We start from the raw sequence: 22,142 nt of genomic DNA, 5'->3' as shown, positions 1-22,142 counted from the left end.
AATACAAGCAAGACTTTGGTTACCAGGTGTTGTAATTCAGACATGTTTTTATTGTGTTACAAAAAAAAAAAAAAGGAACCACAGCTATAAAAATAACACGTTTTCCAAAGATAACATTACAAAAATTACCACTTGTAACATGTTCGGAGTGTATCAGTTAATACTGCTGAAGAAGCCTTAGTTAACTTTGAAGACATGACTGATTGTTTCCAAACCTTTAAAGCATTAAAGTGCTTTAATCAGCTGTTGCTTCAGGACATGTTCACATTTCAGTGAGACCAAAGTGGGGTCGGGATCCCCCTGGGTGTAGTGTATGGGGGTGCAGGGCTCAGAAGAGGTGCACGCATCCCTGCCGCTCCTGGGGCAGCAGCATGGGGCCGGGTGGGATGGGGGAGAGGTGGCAGCCCCCTGCCCTGGGCACCCAGAGGAAGGTGGCAGAGGGATGACAGGGATGCTGCTGCTGCACCGACTGGTGCCAGCTCTGGGGCATAGCTGTGGGTCTGCCCTCAGTGGTCTCTGGCCCAGGAACAGGACAGGGGATGAGACACAGCAGCGGGAAGGTGCCGGGCAGCAGCGTTCCCACCTGGGCTCCCCAGCGCTGCCCGAGCTCGTTGTCTTCCCTCCCTCTGTGCATCCTGAACCTCAGCCTTGGTGCTGTGCCTCGTGGGGACCTGTTGGGAGATCTCACCTCTCGAAACATCCAGCACCAGCTTGCTAGTAAGAGGAGGGAGGGAAGGGAGCGCATTCGCTCCTGTCATTGCTTTCTGCAGAGCTTTTTTCAGCCTGAATCAACAGACAAATTACGTATGCCTGGAAAGAAATGACCAGAAACAGCAAAGAGAACAGGAAAGACCTCACGTGGTTGCTTTAGTCCGTCTCCTCGCTCCAAGGTAGGATCAAATTTACACCTACCTCATTAATCTGCCTCCAAACTCCCCCTACGGTGCAGGGTAATTGTGCAGAGCTCTGCCTTCTGAGGGGAATTCACAGGCCTGCCCCCTCTGCAATTGTGTGATAGATATTCAGAGGAGGGAAAACACACATCTGAATTCTGAATAGATAAGGCTTGAGACATGATTTTCTGCATGTTTACATGCTAGAACATGAAATTAATTTACTTGACACCGTATTGTTTCAGGAGTAAGTATCAATTTTTATAGCTTACATGAAAATAAATCTTTTCTTATCCTTGCGGCACAATGAGTATACTGTATGTACACTTTGTTCTGTTTATATACACAAATATTTAAGTACATGAACACATCTGGAACTGACAAACGGGTTGGTTCCTGCTCTACAAGGAGCTGAATGAAACAGATGCTTTTTGGCAGTCCATCAGGAAAGCAGATTTTGATGCTTTGTATCATCAGTCAATGGCAGATACTTTTACAGAAAATGGAGCAGGTAAGGGCTAAATCAATTCTTACCATGATAAAGAACCCGTTGGTTTTTGACGCCACTGAGAACACAGAAGAGGGATAAGTCAGAAGGCAAGGCCAGTCTCACTAACAGAAAATGTGCTATCTCTAGGCTGCATCTGTTTGATGCAAGGATCTTCCAGTAAAATACAAAACAGTGTCGTGAGCCAGCAGGTGACTCCTCTGCCACGTGCAGTCAGTCTGTCCTCCATTTCATCAGTTGTCTCAGCCACCCTCTTCTCCCTCGGTCCTCTGACAAACCCGCTGGGATTTCCTCTCTGGGAAAGGTCCCTAGAGAACGGATCAGGGCCGTGCCTTCTCACACGGCTTAGAGTTCCCATCTGTCCAGCAAAATTACACAGACGCTCACGGCCGAAAGTGTTCTCCCATTTTTCATATGGGGTTTGGTTCCCCCCCAACCTGTTCCTTTAACTCTGTGTCCGGTCTCCTACTGCCGCCCCCCGGAGACCCTCAGTTGATCTCTCCCTCCGTGAATTCCTCTTTTATGGACTGTTTGCGGGACTTGCAGTCTGGGAGGTCAAAGCCAAAGTCCGCCCACTCGTCGGCACCGCCGCGGTTGGGGATGGTGATGGTGTGGCGCACGCGGAAGTGCACGGCCTCCATCACGCGCTGCCGCTGCAGCTCGCCGGAGCTGCCGATGGAGATGGTGGAGGCGTTGCTGCTGGAGCGGATGAGCTGCTGGGCCCCGTAGTCGTGGCTCTGCTTGAGTTCCTGAAGACCTCTCCAGATGATCATCCTGTACTGCTCCGGTATCTTCAGTGCTCCGAGATCCTGGAAGAACAAGGATTCTGAAGCGCGTCCCGCGGGAGGCAGAGGTGCGAGCACTGCCGGGAAGGAGCCCCGGGACCACAGCTCGTGGCTCACAGGGGACGTGGCCACCAGGACCGAGCACGAGGTCCTGGTCCTGGCCCTCCCCATACCACGGCACTGAGCCCAGGGGTGCTTCTACCAGGGGCATCTTCTCGCTTGTAACCGACTGCCAGCTGACCACTCACATTTTTTTGCTAACTTTCAGTTCTGACTGTCTTTGTATCTGGGGACAAGGGGGTGGTGCTGTAAATTCACTGTTTCACATCAAGTTACAGTGAAAATGGGAGGAATCCCCCTGGATGCAGATGGCAGAGCAGCACGTGGAGCAGCACGTTGTCTGCTTGCAGGGCAAGGACCCAGTAGCCTGCCTGCCCATCCCCACTTCTCCTCGGGTCCCGGACCAGGAGGCCAGGGTGGCATCAGGTAGCCACCGCATGTGGGCTTTGGTGGCTCTGTGGGATTTGGTGCATTCCCTGAAAACCCCTGCTGGGGGCTGGGGGCTGGGCTGGGCCCCTCCTGTGTCATATCTGCCTCTGGTGCAGGCAGTAGGGGGCTTTAACAGGCGTTACAGGCTGTGGGCGTAATGCTGAGAGTTCGATCTTATAGCAACGGGGGCTGCACCACCACAAATCCCCCAGTAGTGGAGAGCAGCCAGAGCGCCGTGTTAATGCCAAACAGAGACCCGTGTGAATGTTAACTGGAGAGGACAGCGAGTATGCAATTAGTAATTACACAAGGCAACTTGGACAGACAGCTCAGCAACCTGATACCAAGTTTTGGCCATACCAAACGTTTCTTTTGACAGCTCACAGGTAATAACAGCGTTAGTTCAGAGAATGGTCCAAAACCAGGCTAGGATTATGCAACTGGCCCCAGCTACCAATGAAAAATCATTGTGTCTTCAGCAGCTGCATCACCAAAATGTGGTCTCTTACTGCACCGTAGCTGCTGGGTGGAAGATTACTACTACAAACAAACCACTTGGGGGCAAAACGGTATCAGGGCAGAAGCTTTGCCTTGGCCAAAATACTGAAAAGGATTTACAGGGCTCGCTATGGCTCCACGGGTTTAAGTATTTTCTTCTCATTACCCTGATGGATGGGGAAGTCCCTGCCTAGACACTGTCCTAGGCTCAGCAGCCTCAGTATCGTCACCCAGAGACTGCTGTAACCAAGAACTGCAGGAGCCAGCTCCTCTCCTCCCAGCAGTGGAGGGCTGACACACAGAGCAGGTGCAGCTAACACCGGTATCCCTCTTTTCATTCCAGCTCTTGCCTGACCTGTGCTATTTCATTCCAAGGCTAAAACAATTGTTCCCACAACACAGCTACCCTGCATCTGACTCCCTTCTTCACCTTCTTTGTCTTACGTGTTAACAGGGGAAGACTTCAGATCAGATCTTAGGGTCTGATTTAAAACACGTTAAAATCCAATGGAAGTGTTTCTGCTGATTCAGTGGGCTTTGGGTTATTTTGCTGAATACCTCAGCTTTCCTTTCAAAACCTACTTGAGGTCTGGTTTCAGGATTATTTAGCTCTTTTCAGATGTCCCAGAAAGAACAAGTGCACTGAGTTACTGATTTGTTTCTCCCCATTAGCCTGTGAGCTTGTCAGACCTGGTTTCTGACAGTCTGGAAAAAAAAAATAAACAACAATGGACAGACAATTGTGGTTGCTACCAACAGCTGAACTACTGCTAAAGCTGAAGGACTAGAAGGGATGAATAAATGAAAAACATAAATCATGGGGAGCATAATTCCGTAACAGGTTGGTGCACAGTTTTTCCTTTCCTTTAAAACCGTTTTGTCCTTGCTTTTAAGATCAACAGCTGATAGAAACAAGTGGTAAGAACAGATCTTCCCAAAGCATTTACCTCTATGGATAGGTTCTGCAGATGGTAAATATTCTGTAACCCTTGTGAGGTGAAATAGTCGATGCAGTTTGGACACCCCAATCCTGTTAAAAAACTGCAGAAAAAATTTGGAAAATAAAGTGGCATTAACTTCTCACGAATATAAGCTGTGCTCTCAACCGTCACTGTAGTGGCAAACCGTGTTCAGCTCATTGAAAAGGCAGGAGGAGACTGCAGCGAGCTGCTGCTGCCTCCAGCCCTGGCAACACTTCCAAACCCCTGCAGTACAGATGGGATGTGGGCAAATGAGCGTAGGAGGGAACTTGCTTGGGGATGCTCTGAATGCTTGGCCTGACTTTTTTTTTTTTTTTTCTCTGGCTGTTGCAGTCTAAAGCATGACCTAAATTTCCATTAATGTCAAAATGAAGAATGGGACTATGTTCGTTCTAAATATTACTCTCTTTTTCTTTTTCCCTCTCCTCATCTTCAGAGGCTTCAGCTGAATAACCTACACTGAATAACTGGAGGGAGCTTGAGCTAGTTGAGGAGGGAGAGGGGGGCATGCCTGGTGCAGGGGGGCTATGCACATAGCGCTGGGCTGCGGCTGTGCAACTGGGGACTGGCTGTACAGGCTCCCCAACCCTGGTAGGATGTCTGGTGAAACATCTATGTCCTTTTTAAAGATGAACATTACAAAGTGACTGCAGACCCATTAGCGTATTCCTCATGGAAATAAACCATGTGGACTGAGTTCCAGATGTCACTGAGAAGGAAGGGGAAGCTCACAAAGCTACGTGGCAGTCTGACGTGCGGGAAAAGATTCTTGTTCAGGTGGACTTGATTTTTAATTGACCAAGGATGGATTACCAGAGGTCTACGAGGGCAAGAGGTGTTTCTAACTAGTAGGTAGCTGGGCTTTGATTTCTGAGATGAGAAGAATGGACTAATGATTTCATGAGCAGTGATTTCTCAGTTGGAACCAGTGGCCAGTTGACCAGTTGCTAGACAGATCCGAAGGTTAGAGTAAGGGACAACAGCAAGAAACATCAGAGGACAACACAGAACGGGCATCAGATGCCTCTCCTACCTGACGAGGCTGGGATCGGGGTTGTAGGGTGGAGGAGGGGTGCAGTGTGATCCCGAAACCATGGACTGGGACGAGTGACCCCCGTTCATTTCTCCGTTGGGTTGCATGGGGTGGCTGTTTAGCATTCCGGGTCCTAGGCAGCAGCCATGTCAACGCAACAGACAGATCAATTAGACGTAACGCACGCACTTAGAACAACCCTGTCCTCCTCGAGGAGCCTGCTGCCTGCTGGGCAGGCAGGGCCTCCACGAGCGGGGAGCGCCGTCTCTCCATCGCGCCTTTCAGCTGCCGGCCCTGCAGCTTGGGGCACGGGGGGGACCTTACCCATGGGCCCCAGGCTGGGCGCTGAGCTGGAGCTGTGCTGCGGGGGCTGCCCCACCAGCTGGTTGACGGAGGGCAGCTTGTTGATTCCTCCTCCATGGACCTTGTTCATAGGGGAGAGGACAGGACCGTAGGACGAAGGCGTCTGCAGCTGGCTCCTGCTCAGGAAAAAGAAGGCAGGGGTGAGCGTTCAGCAGGGAGGCGAGAAGCCAGCCAGCCTCGCCCCAGACCTCCCTGTGGGCTGACCAGGCTTTCTGTGATGGTTTGGGGGCTGCTCGAGGGCTTCCCCCAGCCTCACGGCCGAGCCAGGGCAGCCCCACAGCCTCCCTGCGCCGTGCTGCCCACTGCGGAGCCATGCTGGCACTTACTGCCTCTGCAAGAGCTGCTGCTGCTGCTGCCGGTAGGAGTCCACCAGCTGCTGCGGGACCAGCTCCACCAGCTCCAGGCTCTCCTTTATCTTCATCAGGATCTCGAAGTTCTCCCGGCCCCGCACCTGGAGAACGGAACAAGCCCAGGTCTCACCTGGCCACCTTCCTCGTGGACCCTTTTTCCACCCAGCCACGCAGGCACAGTGTCGCCACAACCAGGGACTACTCTGGGGCCCACGACTCCCACACGCAGGTATTTACAGATGTTTATGTCCTCCAGCTCTCTCTGCTTAACCCCCCGTGCTGGCACGTGGCAGCCCTGCAGCCCCATCCTTCCTGAGGCTGCATCCCGAAGGGGTTTCCCTCAGAGGCAGCTGCTCCCCACTGCGGCTCCCCGACACTTACAGGCACGTAATACATCTCCTCCTCCCCGTGTCTCCGTTTCTTAATGCCCGTCCCCAGTGCTGGGATCCCCTGGGGGCTCTGTTTGAATGCTGGAAAGGAAAGAGGAGGAAAAATGTTAGTAGAAAACGAAAGTGAGGTCTGGCTGGGGGAACAGCTCTGTCCTCCAGGCACACGGTGGGGTTGTGCAGCCTGCAGCCGTGGGGCAGGAGCAGAGCAATGTCCTGCAGTGCTTGCAAGCCTTCACTGAGAAGAGTGAAATAACCACTTCTGAGAGAATTAGCTTGACACATGCCAGATGTGTGCTCTCATTCGGGGCTTGTGGCTTTAGGATATTTTTGTGTGTGTTTTTGATGAAATTTCCCCTTTTCCCTCCTTTCCATTCTCCTGGGCATTTGTAGGCTGTCCTTGGGAGAGCAAATACAGCTGAAAACACCTTGGTTCCCTGCAGCATTTAGGCTCAAGCCATGCAAGGTGCTTGCTGTTTACCTGTGTTCTCTCACTGAAGATGTCCCTTTAAAATAATAATAGCAAAGAACAAATAGCAAAGAACAAATATATCTGGACAGGAAAGCTCTGCACTGATGTCATTGCACTCTGGTGGGAAGAGGGAATAGGTCCTACTTCTGGGATTTGAAATTTAGTTGAGAAGGATCAAAGCAGCATGCCCCAATGCAGTTTTGGGCCAGAACTTCTGGAGCATGGTGATTTTGGTTGTAACGGTAAAGGTTCTAAGGCAGAAGCATCTGCAGCTCTCAGAAGCATCTAGGAGCTTGGGACTGTGAAAGAGCAGAGCCCTGAGCCACCCTCCCTGTCCCGAAAAAGGGACTCACTGCGTTTGTTGGCGTTGCCGTTTTTAGCTGCGCTCTCGTTCAGGGCTTGCTGCTCTCGGTAATGATCTTCATCAGCTTTCCGGTCCCTGCCCGGACAGGCACAGATCCGTCCCTCAAACGATCTCCTTCCTAGGACCTGGCCACTGGGAGGAGAGAGAACCCAAGAGGAAGGCTTCAGCTGCACGGGGAGAAACCAGCATGGTGCTGGGTCCCTCCCTGCCACCCGCCCTCTTCCTAGCTGGCAGAAAGCAGCCTCTCCCCCATGGCAGCAGGGACAGTGCAGGGACAGCCACTTACTCTCTCATCTCCAGGGTGATGATGATGAGGATGGGTCTCCTGTTCATTCCTCCCACGCAGCTGCTGTTGCACATGAAGTTGTACAGGATGGTGGTGAACTCGGTGCCCACCTGCCCGGGAGAGGGGAGCGGACACTGAGCAGGGAGCCGGGGGGCAGCCCTCTGGGCAGGGCTGTGCCCCCAGAGCCTTTGCAGGGCGAGCAGAGGAGCCCTTGGGGTGCTACTTGGGTTCAGCCCCCGGCACAGACACCACCCCCGGGGTCGGCGGGGTACCTGCGGGGGCTCGTAGGGCACCATCACGCTCTGCCGTCCCGTCACGGGGTCGTCCACGTACTGGGAGAGGTTGTTGCCCTCCACCCGGATGAGGTGGCTGGCTGGGGCTGACTGGCCTGCAAGGCAAGTGCTGGAGTCAGAGGAACCGTGTGAGAGCTGCAGCAACCCCCCCAGACCTAGGGGCCCCCATCCTGGTGCAGAAACACGGCGAACAAGCCCGGACTGGGGGGGTTTGTGCTGGTCCCAGTTACCCAGCTCCCAGTTACCCAGGTCCCGGGGCCTGGCGATGCCGTGTGGCCACCCGGTTTTGGGGCCTGCCCGCCAGGGCTGGGGCTGCTCCCCACGGGGGCGATGCCAGCGCTCACCGTCGTTGAAGTCTCGGCCCAGCTCGTGGTTGGGGCAGCGTTTCACCACCTCCGTGACGTGCTCGGCCTTCTTGTAGACGGGCATGGCCCGGATGATGGTGCCCGGGGGCGGCGGGGTGGACACCTTGATCTGGATGGGGCATGTCTTGGCGATCTGACAGTAGAGTTTCTTCAGCAGGGGGGAGTACTGGAAAAGAAGAGAGAAATGTGTCTGCAGAGCTTGGGAGCAGGGAAGGGAGAATACAAATGTGTAATAAGGACAGTGGGATCCCTGCTGGACCCCTCATGTGAGGGGTGCTGGGTGCTTGGGACCCGTGTCCCTGCCCGAGGGCTCGAGCTCAGCCAGCCCTGCCCACAGCAGCTGAGCCTGCCCCAGCCACCCCCCGCCTAAACCCTGCATTCATTCTTCAGCTGCTGGCTTCTCACTGAACAGGACTGGGAATTCCCAGCCTGTGAGGGAGCTGGAATCTCCCCGGGTGTTCTCGGCAGGAGGAGGGGTGCTGCCAGCAGTCACATCTTCAGCAGGAGGGGGAAGCGCAGCAGGCGTTCCCAGCCACAAGTACCACAAGCACAGGTCACATCCTCTCCAACAACCTCTGTATGGACCAGCTCTGCTTCGAACAGGCACACAGGATGCACTGAGCCCCTGAAGGAGCTGCCCTCAGCACTCCTTTCCCTGTTATCATGCCCGTCCACCAGCTCAACCATGAAATGTGCAGGCCAGAGGCACTGTGAGCTCTGCTGTGCTCCTAACCGCAGTGCGCACGGCTGTCCTCCCTCCTTTTTGGTGAGTGGAACTGCATTAACTCTGCACTGGGCAGTTTGCCTCTAGCCCTAAAGCACTGCTTCCGTGGGGTAAAGCTCTCAGGGTGTAAATCCAGCTAGGCACCAGCATGGGCAGAGCTGCAGCACCTCGCCCCGCGCCCAGGCAGCCCAGCCGCAGCCCTTCGGATCCAGCCACCATCTGCCTGCTGAGTGCTCCGAGTGAACCGCCAACGTGGCAGCAGCCCAGAAAATTAAAATAATGGCTTGTTACAAAACCAATTACTGCCTATTGTATCGTAACCACTCCGGGGGTGCTGTGCCAGCGCGAAGATTCCCTGCGTGCCGGGGGAGGAACCGCGGCGGCGCTGCCCGTGCTACTGGGACGCTGCGCAGCAGGTCCCTGCCCTGCAGTCGTGCATCCCCCATGCATGTCGGGGAGAGGCCACAGGACCTCGTGTGGAAGCTGTCTCGGCAGTAACTTCTTGCTCAGTACTTTTTTTTTCCCTAGAAATACACAGCTTTAATGCACAGACAACCAACTGCTTGATGCAGCGCGGGGCCTTCTAGGGAGGGTTTCCCAGCCTGTTGAGGAGCCCATGCTTGCCATTGCATAACAGAATTACAGCTAATTATGCAAGACCTCAGAGTTTGATTATGTCTAGCAAGTGCAATGCTGAACGGGGTTTCTCCTGACCATGACTCAATTCTTCACTTGCAGTGGTAGCAGCAGCTCGGCCAGGGCCGGCAGCAGGGGAGGATGCTGGGCAGCAGCTGGGGCTCACCCCCGGAGTGGTGTGTTCATAAAAAATGGGCTGTAAGCACCAAAACACTCACTGTGCAGACACAACAGGGGTTGTCTGATCACCAGCAAGGGACAAACTCCTCTTACAAGAGCAGTGATTGTCCCCACACGGTGCATCCCCATCTCACCCTGGTGCATGGCTGGCATGGGAAGGGGTTACCTGCTGCCCCCTGCCCTCCCCGCTCAGGTGCGCTGAGTTGTGAGGGCAGAGCCTACAAAAGGCACTGGGGCAGCACCCTAATTCCAAGGGGGTTAGCAACATGTGTGAGAGCTGGGGATGGAGCACAAGAAGAAGCAAGGGAATGCTGCATCGTGAGCCCAAACCTCCCCAGGGCAGCGGGGGAAGCATCTCTGCTAGTGCTGGAGGAAGACGGAGAGCACGGGGGGCTCCGAGCCCTTAAAGGTAGGGACAGCCTACAGAGATGGGTCCGAACATGGGTTTGCTCTTGGGTCTGTTGGTGCTTGCCCTGTGCACAGCCCCAGGACACTTCTCAGGGCAGTTTGGGACCCCATGGGGTCGAGTGGTGGTGGCAGTGTGCACTGGGGTGGGTGGGAGGGAGCTGCAGGCTGGGCAGGGGAGCAGGGGCAGGGGGTGCACAGCTCATCCCTTGCCTTCCCGTAAATGTGTCTGGGGCACACGTGCGAGGAGATGTGGTTCCCTTCCGCCTTGCCAGTGCCATGCTGTTTTCCATCTCCCAAGGAATGTGTTTGCTGTGCGAGAGCCCACCCCTGCTGCACGGAGCGCAGCTAGTTCCTGCACGGCAGGGCATGCCTCTGCTCAGAGGGTTTTATCTCATCCCCACAACACACGCTCTGTGCCAAGAAAATACCACCGTGCAGAATATTTGTGAGGATGTTAAAGCTTGTCCTGAGCCATCAAAATACAGGTGTGCAAGGGCTAGCAAGGCTCCGGCTGCCAGCGTGGTGCAGCGCTATGGCTGCTGCGCTTTCCCTGTGGCAGGAAACCTGCCCTGAAGCAGGAGCATCGGGCGATGCAGCAAGGCTTGCACATGGGGCTGCTGTAGGATGTGAGGGTATTTGGGGCTTGTTCTGGCAGAAGGGAAGCCTGGGAGGGGTGCAGCACGTTTCCAGCAAGACGACAACTCCAGCACAGCAAGCTGTAGGGTACAGGAGACAGAGCTGGAGGATGCTGTGCCTGCTGGAGGCTGTCAGTGACGTGGAGATGTGACAAAGCTGAGCCTGGCAGCAAGAATTAACCTGGAGTATCTGGAGCATACAGCCTTGCCAGCAGGCTGATGCTCAGTAACACTGCCTTTCACCAAAATCCCTACATTTTCCTTGGATTCCAGCTAACTCTGACTACACAGTGACTCCGGGGTCAGATCAGCTCCCTGTGCACCACCAGGGACTGTGCCAAGATGCAGAACTCAGCCCCCCTGCAGCACCACGGATCCCATCTCTGCATGGAAGAGAAGCTTGAGCCCACGTAACCTGCTCTCAGGGGTGCACTCAGGATTCAGCACTCCCATTTTGAGGAGACAACATGGCAAAACAAGGGTTATTTGGAGGGGGCTCTTCCTTGCCAGGTGTTAAAATACTGACAACTCCTGTCAAAGGATCCTTTCATGTAGACATTCCCGGGCAGCCCTCAACATGCCTGGGAAATAAAACTGCTCTGGAGGAGCAGAGGTGCATTATGGCAAGCTCTTTGGTAACAAATTCTCTCATTATACCATGTTATGACATGGATAAATCTCTGTTAAATAGCACAGCGATTGCCCCGCAGGGAGAAAGGCTGCCGCTCAACACAGGCATGCCTCCGCTGATAACCTTATCGTGTCTTAACAGCTCCAGGATTGCCTTCAAAGATCCTTCAACAATAACAAACCCTTCTTTTAAGGAACTCCATGCCGATAACTCTGGGCAAGAAGGATCAGGGCTGCGTCCCATGAGCCTGTGCCCACCGCGCGGGCTGAGCACGGCAGCACGTGGGCCCCCTGCACGCCCTGCGGCTGCTGGAGCAAAGCGCTCCCCATCCTGCAGCCCCAGCTTGTGCATGGCCACCACGGGAACAAGCACCTCATTTCACTATGTGTTTACAACCCAGAGACTCCACATCCCCAGAGTATGCTTCCAGCCTTATTTTCCATCCCCAGCTGTATTTTCAGCCAAGAAGAGCGATGTGTGCTCTCTCTAAGGGACAGCAAAATGCATGTCCTGTTCAGGCACCCAGCAGAGAGGCAAACAGGTGCCTCTGCTCCTCTCTGGTAATCTGTAGTTGCTGATCTATCACCAATAATGCAGCACAGGTGATTTATGTGCAGGTTGGTGCTATGCAATGGCTTTGAGTTGCTGGTGCTTTATGAACTGCAGCTGAAGTGCATGCACCTGGCTTGCAGAGAGCACAGAGAGGTGCTGAGCCTTCCTCAAGCACAAAACAGGGCAGCTGCAAAGCGAAATGCAGAACCTGGGAGACCGAAATACCAGCACTTATCGCATGGACTGGTGCTGTCACCTCGATGCTTCAGTCTTCTTTTTGCCACGGCCACTTCTCTGCCACCTGGGCTAAGGGCAAGCCTCTGGCTGCTCACTCATGTCCTGCCTGTTTGTGCACGGCTTTGCAAGCTGGCAGCAGCCGCGACTTCTGCTCTCATCCATGCGTAAAAAGCTCCCGTCGCTGTCCCAGGCCGGGCTGCACCCCCAGGAGCAGAGGTTCGTGCGCTGGCGGGGGAGCGTGCTGCGGAAACTCCTTGGCCCCCGGCCAGAGGAGCTGTCCCTGGTATGTGGGAAGCGAGCGCAGCCGGGGCTGTGTCTGCACAGCGGTGTCGGAGCCTCGGCCGGGAGCAGCTCCCTGGGACACCCGGGTGCAGTCCCCAGCACCACCAGCACTGCTGCAGCAAGGCTGAAAGGTGTCAGCCCTTTGAGTTCTTCCACACCTACACAAGTTTGAGTCTGTTCTGCCTTTGGGCGCCTCCTTCCTGTGCCTCCCGATCCCGGTCTGTGCGTTGGACCATCGGTTTTGTTCTTCCAGCTCTTGTGCCATCTCTGCATGTCGGGCTGCCTGTTACCGTACATCTGCGGAGCACAACAGGTTCACTTTGGTGTGGCTTGTGGCTGACAGCACGGTGCAAACAGGAGCAGCCTGCCCTACGCTTCCATAAACCTGCAGAACGTACGTGCCCCTTTTCTCCCTACAGTCACGGGGCTCTTAATGTCATCATACCCTGGTTTGCTGCAGCGAAAATACAATGGCACCTTTAGCTGCTCCTTCCCTGCCACTGTAAAGTCTTGTAGTGAAAGTCCAGAGCAGTAAGAATAAATGGAAAAGCACAATCATTAAATGCTAGCCATTTATCAGCATGAGCCTCTGTTTTTCAAGGGACTTGCTATCCCAAAGGGTCCCTGGATGGGACTTGTTTCACCTTTGCGTTTGAAACACGGCTACTTGGGTGAGACTGAGACCCTGCTGTATCCACGCTGAACACAACGGGCACAAACACGCCGGAGTGATGAAGCTCCATGGTGTAATCGGCCCCTGTGGAGACCCCTCGGTTCCTCCCAGCGTATCCCTTCCAGCAGTTATCTCAGTGTCATTGCTGCTGCATCCAAGGAAATGGTTTGTGCACTGCAGGGTTCAAGGGACCTCATGCCCTAGAGAAATTCAGGGAGATTAATGCGGTGGCTGCTGTGAAACAGCACTGAATTAAGCCTTCAGATTCCTGTCCGTTCAGCCCCTGCAGACATCCCAGACCTGCTCTGGAAGAGGCCAGTGCCCTGCTTGGACCTGCAGCCACCATGCAGGGTGCAGGAGGTGGCAGAGGTGTGTTTCCCCGTATATGCTGAGAGCCTCGCTCAAGAAATAGCCTGAACCTTCTGCGTGGAGAGACCTAGCAGAGAAGTCCATCTGCTGCACTCCTCCCAGGGCAGCAGAACCGCTAGGAGGATGTGTCCCAACAGATTCGGAGCTGATAAAATCTTATTTATCTTCAACTGTTGACACCGAAGCGTCTAGACTTGCCTGCTTCGGGAGGGCTGCAGCCAAGTCCTCCTTTCTCTCTTGAAGGAAATGATTTGCTCAACAATTACTTTTTCCACAAATCCTCCCCCCTCCTCCCTACCAGCCTTCTCCTCCTCCTCCTTTACATTCCAGTCTCCTCATTAGCTCTACTCAAGACGTGTCCAGGACTGCAGTCAATGGATCCCAATAAAGCCACTAGCCTGGCAAGAGAGAGAGAAGAAAAGTGCTGCCTCCGGCTGCTAATTTCCTTGCACTCCTGAGCAAGCAGCTGCGGAGCTGCATCCTGGGACAGGTTTGGACAGATCGCAGTGGAGAGGTGATAATAATGTGTCTGTCATCTTCCCCAGACATGTAGCATCTTGCAAACCGCAAATACCGTTAACTGGCTCGGACGAATCTGTTACGACAGATCCTGGAAGACATGCCGACTGCAGAGCTTATTTTTCCCTTTCTAATTTTTTTTTTAATAACCATTTTTTAATCACTAGCCTGTACAACTTCTCACTGAGTTGGAAATTCCTCCCGGAGTGACCTCGCTGCTCGTTTGCTATGAGCTGGGGTTCACAGATGCCCAGAGCATCACCAGTGCTGAACAGAAAAGCCCCCACTGGTGCCGGACACATCGGGCACCCCCAAAGGACTCCTCTCCCTTCCTTCCCCGGTGCCTACATCCCTAAAATAACTGCCAGCCGGGCTTGCTGCCTTTCTTAGTCACTGCCTCAGCAGCCAGCGCTGGCACACTGGGGGATTTTTTTAATCATTTCTGGTAAGTCTGCCTCCCCTACGCATCTGGGTGCTTGGGTCCTCTGACCAAGCCTGCACTGGAGCTCAGCAGCATCCAAAAAGGAAACCAGAAATCTACCAGCTCGGTTATTTCACGCTGCATTATGAAGACTGGACATCAGAGAGCCAGGGAGGAAGGGAAGGCGAGCCTGTGTGGAGCCCGTCTCCTGCAGGGTCTGGTGCTGGCTCCTCTGGGCACACACACGCGGGAGCAGCCCAGGACCTGCTGCGGTGCCCTCCAGGCAGCCAGCCCAAGAAGGTGCCTGGATGGAGAGGACCCTGAGCAGCCTCGCAGGTGCAGCCGTTGGGTACGGGCTCTTTGCAGGTCCCCACCAGCTGTGCTCGAGGTGGCACGGCTGGCCGGGAGGCGTCCTCCACCCCAGGGCTCCTGGCAGACCAGGAGGGAGCTGGCCAAAGTCACTGCTGCTGCTTCATCACGGCACGTCCCCGTCCCCTCTCCCTTCCCAGCCGTCCCCGTGGGACCATGCTACCTTCCTGCTGGAGAGGCAGCTGCCAGCGAGTCGTTCCCTTGACCCGTGCATACCATACACGTTCGAGATAGTGGGGCTGATAGTGTGATCGTGTTGGAACATCGCACACCAAATTCCTTCGCCTTTTTTTTCTTAATTCCATTGTGTCTGGGGCTCCTGGAGCCTCATCCACGCCCTGCAAAAGCTCATGGAAAGCCTCCAGTGGGCTGGCTTCAATGGCTTTGGAGCAGGCTGATGCTGAGGTTGCTTTCCTATTTCTGGCATGCCAAAATACCCGTGCTCTTCTGCCCAACTACTCACATAAAAACAAAGATGTTTATGGCTCAGATGGAGAGCACAGAGCTACGCCTGCCCTTGCTCATTTTTAGGCTACTGCTGTTGTATGGAGACCTCTCAGAAATGCGGTAAGCTGCTGGAGTTTGAATCATTTGATACAGATTCTGCTGAAGATCTCCCCCTCCTCTTTACACCTGCCTATCTCAACATACTTCAGAGAGCAGCCAGCAAGGAGAACCTCCCTCCAACAGCACCAGTTGTTTCCATCCTCCCCGTTCAGCTACATCGGAGGAACCAGTTCAGCTCCCCGTCTCCCAGTGCGGTATTGATGGAACCACCAGGACGGGGCCGGCCGAGCACAGGATGCTGGCTGGATTGCTTTGAGTTGCTCAATGACATCCCCAGTGCCAGGGCTTCCTCCCCTTGCCTCTGACCCTCTCCAGCCTTGGAATCTTTCCACCCCCGGCTGTCGGTGCTCCAAAGCAGCAGGCACGGTGCTGTACGTGGCCTGGGCACCACCGTGCACGCTCACTGGGGTTAGGGGTGTCCCATTCCCTGCGTAGTGTTGGGCTCATCCCCCTCCTGCAGCACAAGCCCCAGCTGCCAGCACCGAGGCCTTGCCCCTTTTGCAGCCAGGCCACGGGAGGCCAAAGACCCCATTAACGCTTCTGCGAGTGCTTTAAAGGGGAGGGCGCGCTGCTCCCCCTCGAACCAGACTTGAGAAAAATACTAATTATCTATCAGTTACCAGCTGGCCGGCGTGGCGAGGGGCTGCCTGCGAGAAAACAGCCAAGATCAGCTCGCGGCTCCTGCATGTACGGGCAGCTCCGGGGAACCGAGAGCCCTGATAGCTTCCAACAAACAGGCAGGCTGCTGGCGTGCCTCGTCTTGCACAGCCCCAGCTCCCCGTCCTCCTCCCAGCCCCATCGGCACAGCCTGCTGGAGGGGGGCTTCAAAAACCTTATTTTCAGCATCTGCTCTTCGCTCTCTGCTGATAAGAGGCCATTAAAAATGAAAACGAAGGCGGCGGCAGCCTCGAGGACTTCGTAGGGAACAGGCTAGCACAGTGACTTCGGTTCAGAGGTTGGTGAGATTCCCAAAAGCTGGGTCAGCAGTCATTTCCAAAATCGGTCAGGGCCAGCATGGGGATTCAGGACCCCCTGCCCACCGGCTGCCTGGTATCCTTTTGCAAAAACAGAGCTGTTTGTGGCAAATGTGGGCCCCAAATTCATGCTCAAAGTCTTCAGCTCTATCCATCTGTCCGTTTCATAAATTAACAAATTCACCTTTTTAAGGTTAGAAAGAACAAATTTGGATCCTCTGGTTGGATTTCCTGCACTGCTTGCCTAAGCCCCATGCCTACTCATCCTGGATGGAGCCAACAATATCTGCTTGAAGTAGAGCTTATCTCTCAGAAGATATGTAGACTCTTAATTTAAATACTGCACGAGTTGGAGAATCCACCACATTCCTTGGTAAATTGTTCCTATGGTTAATTATCCTCACTGCTAAAAAATTTCCACCGTGTTTCTAGTCTGAATTTGCCTGGCTTCAGCTTCCAAGCACTGGATCTCATTATGTCTCTCTCTGTTAGATTAAAGAGCTGTCTGCTATCAGAAACCATCTCCTGTGCAGGTACTTGCAGACTGCGATCAAGCCACCCTTACTCTTCTCTGGGAGACCTTTCATGCCGTATGGTATCTTCCTACAAGGCATCTGTTCCAAATCTTTCATCTTCTTTGGATCTCCCTCCCAAACCGTTTCTATTTTGTCAACAGGCTGTTGGAGGTGTGGACACGAGCTGCACACGCTGCGGCCGTGGTCTCGGCGGTGCCGTGGTTGGAGGCAGCCCCAATCCCGGTGGGTGACACCGTCCTGCCCAGACCACCCGCGGCGTGGAGAGCTCGTGTCCACGTGGATTCTCATCCAGGAGCCCTAGGCTCTTAGGATTCTCCCTTCCTAAATGTGGGAGCCACGTTCACCTCGGTTTTGTCTCACCTGTTTGCCATTGCTTGCTTGAGCTGCACATACAGGTCTCCAAGCCTAGGGGTAACTGCGTGGTAGGGCTCCATGGGGTCTCAGAATATGGGATGTGGTTCCCTGCCACGTTCCCTCTTCCAGCTGTGACTTATCTGTCGGTGTGAACTGTGCTATCTGAGGATGGATAACTGTACGTGTCCCAGAGGAATGGCCTCCAGAGGGATTCAAGCTAAACCCTTCAAAAATAGGAGCCTGTTAGGCTCCATGCCATGATTGTATCAAAAAACTCTGTCAAATCTTTTGATAAGGCTGTTTGCGCTGAATTACTTGGGTTGGCATTGCCTGTGCACCGCCAGCTCTTTGTTGGCTGGATTCTCAACGATTCAGCCCAATACTGCAGGAGGCTCTGGAGCTGCTGGTCTGATGAAGCCTTGCTCTCATGGTGGTTTGCTCCCCGGGGCTCTGAATTGACGTGGGACAAAGCCGTGCAGGGGAGTTTGTGGCTTGCAGCTTTCTTAGTGTGCATCATTTGGTGTAGTGAGTCTTAAAATATTCAGAAGCCATGAGGCTTCCTTAGCTACCGATGAAATAGGAAGCATATTTTACTGCTTTTTCTTTCCATGTGCAAACCATGCACGTCCTTTACCACGCCAGGATTGTTAATTCAGCTACTCCTGGCAAGGACTGGGCCATTACTGAGCTGTGCAGTGTCACTGTCCCTGTTCCTACTGACCATATGTTTTAGCTTTCATTGCCAGGTGCCTGTATTTCCTAACAGCTTTCCCATTCTTCCTTGCATGCCTCTGTATTCATGTCCACAACTTATGCAGAGTCACACTGCATACAAACACTGGTATTTGTACACCGACTGATGGGCAACATACAGGGTACGATGTTTTGCTGAAATCGTCCCTGCTTTTAACCAGGATGGATTTTTCAAGCAGTTTTAATGCAGATTTTGAGCTGAGAGGGAAGAAGGAAGCAGCCCTCTTCCAGCACAAATATCCAGCAGCACAGCTGGGACAGGAGTGGGAACAACTCTGACTGTCAGCACAGCAGGACCTCGGGCAGGCAGCGCCCTCAGGGAGCCAGGCAGCAGTCCTTTGGGGGTCCTGCGGCACCACTGTCTCAAACCAAGCATCCCCCACTCTCTGCTGGGTGCAAGGCACTGCTGGCTCTCCTGCTCACCACGAGGCTCAGCAGTGGTGCAGTGAAAGCTGAGCTCAGAAATGTCAGCTCCTGGCGCTGGCTGGTGGGGCGCATCCTCTGCGGCACATTCGGCTGCCCACAGAGCATCTGCCAAGGATCTCTTGTGTCCCAGGGCTTCCCCGAGGTTATTGTGGCACTGGGTGCTCCGACATCCACAGGAGACCTTAATGCAAAGCCTTGAGATTAAAAGCCCTTCGTGATCAGCACAGCTCCCAGCAGGACACAGCAGCTACAGGATCGCAGGCAGCACAGGGCGATGCTCAGACAGGCTGGGCTACGTTCAACTAGAGTCAAAGACCCTGGTTCCCAACCACTTCTTGTCTGCAGAGCTCTCCGTGCTCATGACAAGGCTTTGCACAGGAGTTAGCCCTGTGCAGGTGATGCCCAGCGCAGACTTCAGCAGCTGAACCAGGGCCCTCCGGACCCTCTCCTCCCAGCCCGTCCCAGAAGCAATGGGGCGCTCGCATTGGGGTGCAGCCACCAGCAGGATGTGGTGTCACCGCTGAGGGTGGCTCCAGCGAGGCAGAGGTGCCACCACGGGCTTGCTAACTGCATGGCACCAGCTCAGCCTCTTGCTGCTCCCTCCTTTGCTGTTTTGGGGACAAGCAGTCAAAAAGATCTTTTTCAGTTTACTCCCTGCAGTAGCAATGTGCCTCATCTGGGACAAGGGAAGGGTCTTCCTGCTACACTAAAGGTGAGCACGGTGTGTTTTCAGTGGGTGCACTCTCCATATTTTGGCGTGCACAAACCTTTCCTGTTGACAGCTCTGCCCAGGGGTACCCTGCAGTGCCCAGCCCGCTGCATCCCCCAGCCGTCTCCCCAGCCTGTCCAGCCAGGGACGGTGGCAAGCAAGTGCACGACATTTCCCTGCCTTTTCCCTCCACATCAGGACAGCTGGGCGAGACACACGGCACTGGTGTGTGGTTTCTGTTCTGATGTTCTGCTTTCCAAACCCACACCAAGGAGCACAGCCTTCTCCTTTGGTTCTTTACCCATCACGGCTGGCATCACCCCGAGAGGTTCAGCAGGATGTCCTGGCTCATGGCTGCTGCTCTCCTCTCTCCGGATGCCTCTGTGGTTTTGAGGCATGGGAATACCTTTTTGAACACCTCTCTTCCTGCGCAGCTTTACATTTAACTGGCAGGATTTATCCCCCAACATGGGTAGGAGTGGGATGGAGCCATGTCCTGCCCCGGGGACCTTCAGACCTAACACGTGCATCCTTTAGCAGTAGCTTGCAAGGAAAGACAGTGAAAAAAGTGACAGACCAACCACTCCCAGGAGGGCGAGCTGTATCTAATCCTGGTGCTCATCCCGGCCACGGGTCAGCACAAGTCTGCAGCGAAGCCACAACCTTGGCTGGATTCAAGCAGCAGTTCGCTGACAGCTTGCTGGAGACGTGGCTGCCGCAGCCAGCCGAGCTGTCAGCGCGGTGCTGCACTGCTCTGCCCTGCCAGCCCATCCCCTGGGGGGCAGGCAGGGACTCCTCACCCTGACCGGGGGTCTCAACGCTCAGCACAGGGAGCGGTGTCACCATCCCTGCAGCACTGGGGGAGAGCAACACCCTGCCACGGGGCTCCTCTTGCCCAGGTCAGCTCCTGGATTCACAGGGGATGGACACAGCGCTGCTGAGGCTGCTACAGGCTGTCCCATCCCACCCCATCCCACCTCATCCCATCCCATCCCACCCGTATGCTCCATGGGCACAAGTCCCAGCACTGTGCCAGCACCCACAGGGCAGTGAGCTCGCTGTGTCCCTGCACAAAAGCATCCCAAGACGCTTCCTATTTGCCATGGAAAGGACTTTCTTAGCAATTAAACACATCGGCTCCCAAAAATAAAAGCCATTATCGCACCTTGAGCTGACGCATCGCCCCAATGGGTCCTGCCTGCCTCACCATAACGTCAAGTGACAGCCTCGGAGGAAGCCCGGTTGCTCCCTCCCTGTGTCACTTGTCTCATCTCAGCCTCTCCGCTTTGAAACATTCCCTAAGGAACACAAACGCCCGCCACAGGCATGTCCACGAGGAGCTCTTGCAGGCGTTCAGGTGGCAGTGAGGAGGGCTGAAGGTGCTCACCGCGTGGCAGGGAAACCTCCGAGGCAGCAATGCCTGGTAACAGCTGCGGGTGCTGCTCTTACAGCTGCAGACAGCATTACACAAAACCGGGAGCCGGACTTTATGACCTTTTTTCCACAAAAAACAGCTGCCCTGTGCTCAGGGTAATTCTTGGTCAGTGCAGAGGAGTCCCCTGCCTGGCTGTGGACATGCGGGAGGACTTTTGGCCCAAAGCTGTGCTTCAGCTCCAAAGGACCAAGGTGCTGAGCCCACACCGCGTGATGCTGTGCAGCCATCCCTTTGTGGTTCCAAATCTAAGCTGTAATTTTGCTGTGACTTCTAGAGATTGAGTTACCCTTCTGACACAGGACGAAAGAGGACTACGCATGAAAAGCAAGAACTTAAGACACAGCTAAGAACGGCCCCAGCAGATCACAGTGAAGGTCCATCTCACCTCCTGCCTCACCTGACAGCAGTTGCTGGAAAATGCTTTGGGAATTGCCACAAGAGCGTGGCAGGCGTTTTTCCCCGTGCATTTTTCCAGCTTTGTGGTATTTGTGGACATTTATCCTCACTTTAGGGGATTCCTGCACCGGTGGTTATATTCAAATCACCGCGTTTAACGATCCGGTTGGGAAAACAAACGAAAACCGGCTTAAAAGCAAGCCCTGATGTGTCCTGCACGCTGTGCTTCTCAGGGTCACCTGCGCAGGCAGAGCCCCCGTGTTTTAGGCTGTGCACGAGCCAGCGTGCCCCGTGCATCCCGCCGCGAAACAGCACCCGGGCACTCACGTGTCTGCGGCGGGCTGGCCGAAAACGCAACCTGGAGCAGCAAGCATCCCTCCAGGGGAGCGAGGAAGACATGCAACTTACTGTCCAGGTGGCCGACTTGGCTGTGCTGGATTGCTGGAAGGTCACCTCGAAGTGGTGGGGACCCGGGTAGTCAGTGTTGGAGGGGATGACGGGAGCCGGGGACATGGCGTCGAAGGTAGAGCTGGGCTGCGAGTAGGGCGAGTGCGTGGGGACATTGGAGGTGTGCTCGGAGCTGTAGGGGCTGGCGGAGGCTGCTCTGCTGCCGATGCTCTGATCCATGCTGTTGTTGAGCAAATTAAACTGGGACTGGAGGAAGGGAAAAGGGGAGGAGGGAGGAAAAAAAAAAAAAAAAAAGACAACACCAGCCAGTTTAGAGACATGGAAACCTCAGCTGCACTTCTTCAGGACTTCGGGTGTCCTGTTACAGCCTCCTTAAAGGGCCAGCATGCGGGGAAGAGGAGCCAGAGGAGCTGTTCTGGGTCCGTGTGGTTTTTAAACAGGTCACCACTTGTGTGAAGGGTGAACCTAATACGTGTAAGTCACCCCCTTCTACCAGCCTCATCCCCACTGCAGGCAGCCAGATGCCGAGATCTCCGGATTTGTCGCACGTGTGGCTGCAGATAACTTTTTTTGTTGTTAGCAGGGGGAGCAGGATTGCGTTTTGGGGGTTTTGCTAGGATAGGGGCAATGTCCTACTGCACCGAGGGGGGAGAGCAATGACCGCTGCACTACAAACTCTGCTAGGCAAGGACCACAGAAAGGCTCTTTTTGTCCTCAAAGTTCAGCAGGTTCCCAGCACCCCACCAGACCCATCAAGGTTACAGATTTCCAGTAAAGGACTGCTCAGTGCCACACCTCCACGGCAGTAACACCAGCCAAAACCATGCCCTGTAAAGCAGGGCCAGACCTCACGCGGGGCAGGAGGGGACCGAGGGTCCCGCAG

At 54.5% G+C, this 22,142-nt stretch overlaps 1 protein-coding gene and 1 long non-coding RNA gene across 6 annotated transcripts in view; one reads left to right on the top strand and one right to left on the bottom strand.

The window, feature by feature from the left end:
* Positions 1-27: 27 nt before the first annotated feature.
* The window catches only part of TP73 (tumor protein p73), a 36,988-nt gene continuing 14,873 nt past the window's right edge, over positions 28-22,142 (bottom strand). For 3 of the 5 annotated variants that reach the window (XM_038166730.2, XM_038166732.2, XM_038166731.2), the window contains exons 4-14: positions 21,260-21,505; positions 8,045-8,231; positions 7,680-7,795; positions 7,408-7,517; positions 7,111-7,253; positions 6,281-6,369; positions 5,876-6,000; positions 5,511-5,665; positions 5,187-5,319; positions 4,121-4,214; positions 28-2,210 (exon numbers count right to left, since the gene is read on the bottom strand). In XM_038166730.2, coding sequence (XP_038022658.1) covers positions 1,890-2,210; positions 4,121-4,214; positions 5,187-5,319; positions 5,511-5,665; positions 5,876-6,000; positions 6,281-6,369; positions 7,111-7,253; positions 7,408-7,517; positions 7,680-7,795; positions 8,045-8,231; positions 21,260-21,505 — 1,719 coding nt within the window. In that variant the 3' untranslated portion in view covers positions 28-1,889. The remainder of the gene's footprint in view (positions 2,211-4,120; positions 4,215-5,186; positions 5,320-5,510; positions 5,666-5,875; positions 6,001-6,280; positions 6,370-7,110; positions 7,254-7,407; positions 7,518-7,679; positions 7,796-8,044; positions 8,232-21,259; positions 21,506-22,142) is intronic. The other 2 variants (XM_027443371.3, XM_038166733.2) reach the window with 2 other exon arrangements.
* LOC106014367 (uncharacterized) lies at positions 8,767-12,507 on the top strand. The gene is made up of 2 exons (XR_001185624.5): positions 8,767-10,014; positions 10,922-12,507. It is a non-coding gene; the product is annotated as an uncharacterized lncRNA (long non-coding RNA).

The sequence above is a fragment of the Anas platyrhynchos genome, chromosome 22, assembly GCF_047663525.1.
Source record: "Anas platyrhynchos isolate ZD024472 breed Pekin duck chromosome 22, IASCAAS_PekinDuck_T2T, whole genome shotgun sequence".
NCBI classification, from domain to species: domain Eukaryota; kingdom Metazoa; phylum Chordata; class Aves; order Anseriformes; family Anatidae; genus Anas; species Anas platyrhynchos.
The sequence above is the reverse complement of the archived record's forward strand: the minus strand, read 5'-3'. Positions and strand labels throughout refer to the sequence as shown.